Below are 10,259 nucleotides of genomic sequence, written 5' to 3' on the forward strand. Positions count from 1 at the left end.
AAGGCGCGTGTATCACACTCTCTTCCTTGGAAGACGTAAGGAGGCAGGAGGCGCGTGGGTGAGGAGTTGAGAGGAAAAAAAGGTTTGACTTTGGTGCGGGGTGTGGGAAACGTTTAGAATGGCCATTAAGAAAGCACCGCGTGGAACGTGACAGCCGATGTAGTAAGTGCTGCTGATCGGTTTCTGTCGACCCGCATTTACCATTCACAGTAAATTTATTAAATTAACCCATTTATTACAACACACTATGAATTGAATGAATATGTATGACCATTATATGAGGAGAGAGAGAGAGAAGAAAACTAGGATAAGGTAAAGGACTAAGGAAAAAGAGAAAGCCAGAGAGAGAGGGACCCTGTCCCCTTTTGTGTGCGTGTGTTGTGTCAACTGAGTGAACTCTCAAGTGAACTAAGATCACCAAAAACCACTCTCATACAACCTCCTCATCACATTGCTCCTTCTGGTATTCCATATAACTTTATTAACTTTGATTTTTTTCTTTTAATTTTTTTCTTCTGATCATGTAACATGCTAAAAAATCTTTGTAAGATTCTGAGGGGGTTGGTTTGGCTGTCTAGGGAATCTTTTACTCATGTTTTTCGGGGTTGAATGGGAATGTTTTGGTAGTTTAAAGCTTTTTATTTGTTTGGTTTCTGATATGGGAAAGTTTTGTTGTGGGGTGTTAGAGACAGGTTTGGCTCGTAAGGTTTGGTTATCTTATACTTATCTCTCACCACATTAAAAAAACACAAAACACAGTTACGCAAGTGAAGTGTAGTTTTGGGAAGCAAGAATGTATGGGGATTGCCAAGTTATGTCAAGTATGGGAGGGAACGTAGTAGTAAACTCAGACACTCTCTTCTCCTCCTCGATCCAGAACTCTAGCTTCAACTTCATCCCCACCATGCCCTTTCAACCTTTTCCTTCCATGGTAATTAATTATTATCAACCATTTTTTCTCTCTCTTTTTTTTTGTTTCTGCTTTTTGCATTTATTTTTTTTTGTTAAATCTCTCCCTTCTGATAATCACTTTCTTTGCCTTTAATTTCCACTTGCACAAAACAGAAAGAAGAAGATGGGATCTTGCGAGGGAAGGAAGAGATGGAAAGTGGATCAGGAAGTGAACAATTAGTTGAAGACAAATCAGGGTATGAACAAGAGAGTCATGAAGAACCCACAAAGAAGAAACGTTATCACAGGCACACTGCTCGCCAGATCCAAGAAATGGAATCGTGAGAACATATTCTTTTATATTTTTTTTTATCTGGAGAGTCGAACAAAGTGTTAAAAAATTTACATAGTCTTGCTCAATCATCTGAATTAACCCCCTTGACACATATTCTTCTAGATCTCTCTCTTTTGTTTCCTTTGTGATAAAACTGAAACTGATCAAGGTTTTAATTTGTTGTTGTTCATTGTTTCATGTGTAATGTAACATTTGGCAGTTTGTTCAAGGAATGCCCACACCCTGATGATAAGCAGAGGCTGAAACTGAGCCATGAATTGGGTCTTAAACCGCGCCAGGTCAAGTTCTGGTTCCAGAACCGTCGAACCCAGATGAAGGTACGCTGAAACTTTATTATTACTCACCATGCTTCTTCTTCAATCTCAGCTTCCATTAAAAAACGTTTACTTTGACGATATAATTATAATAATAATAATAAATCCAAACCCTAAACGGTAGTACAAGCTCTTAATTCCACCCATTTATTTGAACGTCTCTCACTACATATTACTACCAGCACGTTTCCCAATGAAACCGCGTTTGCATTAAAACTTTCCTATGCCCTAATAAAAACAGCTACACAGCCCGTGAGAGATAAAATATCAAGAAAAATAGATTAAAAAAATAGTACCAATGACCAGTAAATAAAAAAAAAAAAAAAAGAGGAAGAGTGGAAGACTCTCATTTACTTGTGGTTCTTGGTATGTCCATCATATACACTCTGTATTCCATTAATGTACGCATTAAACCCTACCTGTCACAAGTGGTCTCAAACCGTACTCATATTTATTGCTATTATCATTAAGGTTTTTATTAGGGTTTGAATAAGTGTGTTCTATTCCTCCTTGCTTCATAAATTTTTAAAGCATTTATGTTTTAGGATTACACGAATTATATTCATCATCATTACTATACATGTTGCTATGTTATAACATTAGGAAACATACGGAAGAACCTTTAGACTTTTTTTGTATTAACCATTAATTTGTGTTTGATTTTTTTAATGTGGGCCGGGAAATAGGCACAACAAGACCGGGCAGATAATATGATACTTAGAGCTGAGAATGAGACTCTAAAGAGTGAGAATTATCGGTTACAAGCTGCACTGCGTAACGTTATTTGTCCCAACTGTGGTGGCCCGTGCATAATGGGTGCTGATATGGGTTTCGATGAACACCAACTTCGCATTGAAAATGCTCGTTTAAGAGAAGAGGTATATTTTATTGCACAACTTCAATTCAATACGAAACGTAGTTGATTAAATTTCCTTATGATATGTGAACCGTCTGAAGGTTTGGAAATGAACAGTTTAATTAATTTATAAAAAGTTTTTACACTGTTAATCAGTCAGTCAGAAATCATTCATAAATAATTCTTATAAAAATAAAAAAACTGACATGATAATTACATTGTCAATGCATATTAATAATATTTAATATAAAGTTATTTTAAATGGTACTTGTTTTTAATCATAATGTTACCTTAGTTTGATTGGGTGTATGCTCATGCATGAATGAATTGTTCCATTAAGCATAACTTAAGCATATGATTTAATTTTTCAAGTAATGTGAATGTTAATTTTGCAGTTAGAACGCGTGTGTTGTCTCACTACAAGATACACTGGGCGTCCAATACAAACAATGGCAGCAGATCCTACTCTAATGGCCCCTTCATTGGATTTGGACATGAACATGTACCCAAGGCACTTTTCGGATCCCATTGCTCCATGCACAGAAATGATTCCTGTGCCAATGTTGCCTCCCGAAGCTTCACCGTTTTCTGAGGGTGGTGTTTTAATGGAAGAAGAGAAGTCTCTGGCCTTGGAGCTTGCGGCTTCCTCTATGGCTGAACTTGTGAAGATGTGTCAGACAAATGAACCACTTTGGATCCAAAGCAGTGAGGGTGAAAGGGAAGTGCTCAATTTTGAAGAGCATGCAAGAATGTTTGTTTGGCCTCAGAATCTCAAGAACCGAAGTGAGCTAAGGACAGAAGCTAGCCGTGACACTTCTGTGGTTATAATTAATAGTGTCACTCTTGTTGATGCTTTCCTTGATGCTGTAAGTGATTGTTGAATTTTTTTTAACATCCTTTTTATCCTTCTAGTAAACTTTTACTTTCATTTGAAAATCCAAGTGTCTTTTATCTTACAAAAGTTTAACTCAATTTTTTTTACACTACTTTCTATAACATTATTATTTCTTCTTTATCATTGCATCACACTTCTTTCTCTTCTCTCTATGCCGTACAAAAATTATACAAGTTAATTATATAAATACAGTTTTTCTTTGTGTAAAATAATGCTGTATTATTTTTTACTAATAAAAAAGTATAGTAAATGATATTTTTGTAACATTTTACAAAGTTATAGACTGAAAAAAAAAGTCCTGAAGTTAAAATTGTTTTTCCTTTCTCCTTTTTCCCTTCTATTTCCATACGTTTTCTGATGACTTCTGTCCTTTTTACATTTTACATTTTAGCAAAAATGGATGGAATTGTTTCCTACAATCGTTTCAAGAGCAAAAACTGTCCAAATCATATCTTCTGGTGCTTCCGGTCTTGCAAGCGGGACTCTTCAGCTGGTAGGTGTGACAGCTGTGTGAATATTTAATTTATGGTTTTAAATATAATTATGGTCCGCAATTTCAATTGCAGTCACAATATCAAATATTTTGATATTTTGTAATCGCATCACGATGTAATTATGATAACATCATCCGCATCTTATTACAATTGTCCGTAATGTATAGATTTTTTGACTCATGCGACCACAACCACAATCTAAAACTATGATTTACTTACAAGTTTCATATAATTTACCTAGATTGTTATTGATATATTGCTTGTGTTTTACAGATGTGCGCAGAATTCCAAGTTCTTTCTCCTTTGGTGTCCACTCGTGAGACTCATTTTCTTCGATATTGTCAACAAAATGCTGAGGAGGGAACCTGGGCCATTGTTGATTTTCCTGTTGATAGCTTTCACCAAAATTTTCACCCTTCTTACCCTAGATACTGCAGGAGGTCCTCTGGCTGCGTTATTCAAGATATGCCAAATGGGTATTCAAGGGTAAGTCCTATTTCTGAAGTATTTTTAATTTGTTACGTGTTCCAATTTTTACAAACTTGGTGCTTCTAATGGTTTCATTTCCAACATTTTCTGGTGTAAATGTCTAATTTAATCGTTTTGTTTTGGGACTACATGTGTAAATTGTAGGTAACATGGGTGGAGCATGCAAAAGTAGAAGAGAAACCTGTGCATCAGATATTCTGCAATTATGTGTACAGTGGAATGGCATTTGGAGCACAGCGTTGGTTAGGAGTTTTGCAGAGACAATGTGAAAGGGTCGCAAGCCTCATGGCCAGAAACATATCAGATCTTGGAGGTTCTCAAAATCTCATCTACCTCATCTTAATTGCATTAACTTCAATCACCTTAAATTAACTTAATACATAATTAACAAGGAAACTGTGGATCAAAAAGTAGTACTTCACCTAAAACTAGTCTAGGGAAAGTACAAAAACAAATAAGTTATAATATATGAACACTCACATAGTACATATAGCCAGTTGACACGATCTTTGTTTCTCTCTTTTTATCTGTCTAAATTAAATGTAATTTAGCACAAGATGTCCATGAATAATTTTTCAACAAATATAAATGTTGCATTAAGATGTGACACATATTTGTTGTATTATAATTTGCAGTGATACCTTCGCCAGATGCGCGAAAGAACTTGATGAAACTAGCCCAAAGAATGATAAAAACGTTTAGCCTTAATATGAGTACCTCTGGTGGTCAATCATGGACAGCCATATCAGATTCCCCTGAAGACACTGTTAGAATCACAACTAGGAAAATCACAGAGCCTGGCCAACCTAATGGCGTGATTCTAAGTGCAGTTTCAACCACTTGGTTGCCCTATTCTCACACCAAGGTCTTTGATCTCCTCAGGGATGAACGCCACAGATCTCAGGTAGTGCAAACCCATGTATCAGATCCAATCTGCAATCATTTATAATTCAATTAATACTCAACTATTAATCCATTGCATTTTTTAACGGTTAACTGATGAATATCTATTTTTTTATTTTTTGGCAGATGGATACTCTTTCAAACGGGAACTCATTGAATGAAGTGGCTCATATTGCAAATGGCTCACATCCAGGAAACTGCATTTCTCTTCTTCGCATAAATGTAAGATCATTTTCCAAATTAATGGAGTATTGTTCTCTGGTAGAAATCACCTTTTTCCTGTCCCCTTCTTGTCTCTCCAATAGAAGAAAAAAAACATATGCTGATTTGGATCCATTGCACCCTCATCAAATTTGGATGGAAATTGGCTGTATCTAGATTTTCTATTTGTTGTTATACTAATGAAAAGTATCAAGAAAAAACTTAGATGTAATGTCATAAGTTTTTAGGTCTTGTTTTCAATATTGAAGTCTGACTTCCAAAATATAAACCTTAACATCTAGGTAAAATTTAAATTTTAACTAGTGATTGGAAAACACTTTGAAACATTTAAAGAATTACATTTAAGTTTTCTCCTAAATATTATCTCAAAGAAAAAACTAACCACCAATAGAAAAATATTTTTTCTTATAATAGTAAAATCAATACCAAATTATGAATTAAGAAGGTTTACTTTGATTTATTAAACATGATGCCTGAGTTATTATTATTTATTTTTTGATATCTGTTTTCGATTCATATGAATAAAAATAAAAATATCAAATTGTAGAGTTTTTTTATTTGATGTGAAGTGAAATGATCTTATTAAAATGCAAGTGAAAGGTTTTCTATTCTAAACCTTAGGTTATTCCTACATATATATGCAGGTAGCAAGCAACTCATCCCAGAACGTAGAGCTAATGCTGCAAGAGAGTTGCACCGACCAATCTGGAAGCCTAGTAGTGTACACAACCATCGACGTGGATGCGATCCAGCTAGCCATGAGTGGCGAGGACCCTTCTTGCATTGCACTTCTTCCCCAAGGCTTCAAGATAGTGCCAATGCTATCATCACCCATCACCGATACAACAAACTCATCAGAGCCTCCAATATCTCTCAACAACAACTCAGGTGGTTGCCTCTTAACAATGGGGGTGCAGGTTCTCGCGAGCACAATCCCTTCTGCAAAGCTCAACCTCTCGAGCGTCACCGCCATCAACAACCACCTTTGCAACACCTTGCACCAGATTGAAGCTGCTCTTTCTTCTACTAACTCCCATGAGAACGGCTTCTTCCTTTGCACTGAACCCACCAAGCAGTGAAAGAAAAAAGTAGTCACTCGGATGATTAATTCCTCCCTACCCGCGTTTTGTTTCCTTCTGTGTGTACCCTTTTGGATTTTATGGGACTTTGTAGTGTTAGCTTTTTGTGTGGATCGGTCAAGGAGTGCCAGGAAGAAGAACTATTATTATGCTTTGTGCTAAAAGAGAAGAATGAGGTACTAGACTAGATGGGGGAGCAATATGAGGGTAAGAATGGTTAGAATAAATTAAGATGTGATTTGAGTAGGGATTATTAATTAGGTAGGGAAGTTTGTTAGAAAAATTAAGTTGTGATTAGTGGATGTGTGTGAGGGTTTGAGAAACAATGTGGGTGAGGTTTTAGAGGGACTGAGGGAGTCAAGAGCGAACCAGATAGTACCCTGGGCTTTCTAGTGAGAGATGGCCTCACCAGTGAGTAAGGGTGCTGTGGTTCGGGAATTGACTCTTGTTTCTATGTCAGCCTCTAGTACTGTCTTCATTTCAATGCTTATCATGATGATTCAACTTGGATTGACTTAATTCACTTGTTTACATTCTGTCTCCTTAATTCCCACCTTCCTTTTTCTGATTTAAACTTCCACGGTTTCACCCATCTTATTCTTTTATGCACAACAATGTCGAATGACATTTATGTGCGACCCTCGCCTGGTCACGGTTTTGTCGCAGTCTTTTACATTATATAAGAAATTGTGAACAAATACTACTAATATGACTGTAAGTATAGATGTGTTGAGAACATAAAATTTTTGACGATGCAGTCGAAATCATGATCACAAACCCTTTCAAACCTTGATCCATTTTATTTAGATTAGTATACTTTTTGGTACTCATTTAATTATAAATTAACATGTATAATAAATTTATCGATTTTCATAATAATTATTAATATATATATATATATATATCATTTTTACATTGTACAAAGTAAAAACGCAGATCTACCCAAGTAGACCAAGGCAATGGATTGTTAATTGATCACCATGCGTGGATTGTTATTTGCACATTATTAAAAAATGTAAATGAACAAATTTTTAGTAAACGTGCCATTTACAGTGAGATTTTTAGAAAGTCACGTGAATTTTTTTTTAAGTGATTATGCAACTTTAAATCATGAGTATTCATGAAATAATAAAAAAATAATCTAAGGTAATTGCAAGTAATAAGAAAATAGTTTAATTTGAGTATCATTCTCAAGCATCAGTGGTGACTCAGCTCACAGAAACATTTCTAACAGGAAAAAGATTGATTTTAAAAAAAAAATGAAAGGATCTAATTTTGAGAGCTGCTATTCTCACCCCGAAAAATATTATTTACACCCCACGTATGTTTTTTTATTTTTTATTTTCTGAAAATACTATTTTCATGGAAGCACCATTTGGTTGAAAAAATAAAAAATTAAATCATGTTTCTATTATGTAAGGAGAAGTGAAAAAAATATACAACAAAAATAGGACTTTATTATGTATTTTGTCAACAAAATTGTGTTTCTTGTTGTGTGATTTTCTTGTACTCTTTCTTACACAAACGCAAACATGTTTCCCTTTTATTAAGTTTTTATGAAAAATAATTACAATTAATTGTAGATATAAGATAGTGTAATCCACGAATTTATAAGCAATTATTCTTGAATTAATTATGATAAAAATTATCTTAATGATGACACACATTATGCATTTATAACAGTAATAAAATTAATTATGATATAATTTATTATTATTATTTATTTAAATTTGAATTAATAATGACACAAGTTACTATTTTTAACTGTAATCAAATTAATAAGTATATAAATTAGTATCATAAATAATTTAATTACTATTAATAAAAATAACTTATATACTAATTAATTTGATTACCTTCATAAATGGTAATTTCTATCTAATTAATTCCATTTAAATTAAAATAGATAATTTATATGATGCTGACTTTTTTTACAGAATGATATTGACTACGGTTATAAATGGTGAATTATATTTTAATTAATTTAGTTTCAATTTAAAAAAAGACATTTATATGACAATTGATTTACTTACTTAAAAAGTAATTTATATCTCAAATTAAATAAAAATAGTAAAAAAAAATACACAATAAAAATATATCTGTTATGTAAGAGGTGAAGCAAAAAAATTAGACAATGTAAATATGAGTTTGTTGATAAAATACACAACAGAATTACATTTTTGTTGTGATTTTTTATTTTTTTTGCACTCCCCCTTACACAATAAAAATGATTTTGTTGTGTATTTTGTCAACAAAATAATGTTTTCATGAAAAGTATATTTTTGGAAAAACAAAATTTAAAGCACAATGAGGTGTATGTAGCACCATTTGTGTAAGAATAGCAGTTCCTCTCAACTTTCCTTCTTACATCTTAGTTGTATGTGGGCTGCATGGATGTCCAATCTATAAGAGACAAGACCCAATGAGAGCAAAAGGGTCATCTTATGGTTTTGGACTGACCATTTGTTCTCTTTTCTTCATGCATTATAGTTTCGATTTAATTTATTTATGTTTCTAAAAATAAGAATATAAGAAAATAATTTAAGATTCCTAATTAAATTTGACAGAAAATAAAATAGAAAATAGATTCCCTAAAACTGAATTTTTCATTATAAATAGTATATATATAAATTTGTTAACTATACACACTTATTTTTATTTTTAAGTATGAGTATGTTAACAAGCTACATCATAGATGTATTTTAAGATAAACTCTAGTTATAGTTTGCTAGCATACTAATACTAAAAGTAAGTGTGTGTACATTAACAAATCTCACACTCTAGTTTGGCCTTTTTAGGAAGTTCCACCAATTTTTATGTGTTCTGGATTCATCATTCTAGAAAAAAACCAAATAATAATTATGTGGTGCAGGGTAGTTCCGGAATTTTGTAAAAAAATATTAAGTTAAAGGAGATACAGGAAGTATTTTAGAGGGTGCAGGAAGCAATTGCCCAAGTCCAATCTTATGACTCAATTTAAACCTCCTGGATATTTCACACCTGCTACTTTTTCTTTCCATATCTTTTTTTTTTTTTAATTCTTTAGTTTCCTTTTTCTTTCTGGATCTGTTTTCCCCCTTTCTCATCATCAATTTGGTTCCTCCTACTTCTTGCTCCGACCATTGATTATACAGCACAAAAGGTTCATTCTATAATCATTGTCGGTGCCTATCAAACCAATTTCGAAGTTTGCTTTACGACCAAGAGTCCAAGCGGCCAAGCCACTCAAAATTTTATGGGTGCACTTTTTTTTCTCTTGGACCTATTGACTTTTGTTTTTGTTGAAATCACACCATAATTAGTAACAAGTAATTTAGTCTTTAAAAGATTCCTAATAATTGAGTATTCAATATTTCTTCTCTTTAATGACTAAGGTTTGAGTCTTATTAGAATATGGTATACGATAAAATTCATAATTAAGGGGGCTTTCTATTTAATAAATGAATAATTGATGTAAGTTCATAATTCCCCGCCTCCAAATTTGCAATAATAGTTGTTCCCTAACTTTGATGCCTTTATTCTCTACTATAGTTCTTGACAAATGAAATGGTCTTAGCTTAATCAAATGACCTACAAGTTCGAGGCAAACAGACAGCGGAAATTTAAAGCAGGGAGCAAAAGGCACAACATGAATTTTGACCAATATTCTTATATATGCATGCCATGCAACACTTCCTAAAGCAAGAAGAAAGTTGGAGGAGAGACAATTGAAGCTGAGTTTCTAGCAATGACATCGAAAGCATTAGGTTCCTTTGAGATAT

General features: G+C 33.4%; 1 protein-coding gene across 2 annotated transcripts; it reads left to right on the forward strand.

The window, feature by feature from the left end:
* The first annotated feature begins 295 nt into the window (after window positions 1-295).
* On the forward strand, window positions 296-7,043 carry LOC100793658 (homeobox-leucine zipper protein HDG5-like). 2 transcript variants are annotated; one of them, XM_026129016.2, is made up of 12 exons: window positions 296-463; window positions 687-931; window positions 1,066-1,232; window positions 1,446-1,563; window positions 2,247-2,438; window positions 2,812-3,282; window positions 3,703-3,804; window positions 4,079-4,291; window positions 4,439-4,607; window positions 4,930-5,198; window positions 5,324-5,419; window positions 6,064-7,017. In XM_026129016.2, the coding sequence occupies exons 2-12, from the start codon at window positions 794-796 to the stop codon at window positions 6,496-6,498; spliced, it is 2,370 nt and encodes a 789-aa protein (XP_025984801.1). In that variant the 5' UTR covers window positions 296-463; window positions 687-793; the 3' UTR covers window positions 6,499-7,017. The 2 variants fall into 2 exon arrangements, with proteins under 2 accessions (XP_025984801.1, NP_001352051.1); NM_001365122.1 differs by lacking the exon at window positions 296-463 and having other exon boundaries at window positions 485-931; window positions 6,064-7,043.
* Window positions 7,044-10,259: the final 3,216 nt, after the last annotated feature.

Source organism: Glycine max, chromosome 1 (genome assembly GCF_000004515.6).
Source record: "Glycine max cultivar Williams 82 chromosome 1, Glycine_max_v4.0, whole genome shotgun sequence".
NCBI lineage: Eukaryota > Viridiplantae > Streptophyta > Magnoliopsida > Fabales > Fabaceae > Glycine > Glycine max.

Coding starts and splice junctions, on each gene's coding strand:
- LOC100793658 (XM_026129016.2), top strand. CDS start 794: ATGTATGGGGATTGCCAAGTTATGTCAAGTATGGGAGGGAACGTAGTA. Junction 3,283..3,702: donor TTGATGCTTTCCTTGATGCT/GTAAGTGATTGT, acceptor TTTACATTTTAG/CAAAAATGGATGGAATTGTT. Junction 5,199..5,323: donor ATGAACGCCACAGATCTCAG/GTAGTGCAAACC, acceptor ATTTTTTGGCAG/ATGGATACTCTTTCAAACGG.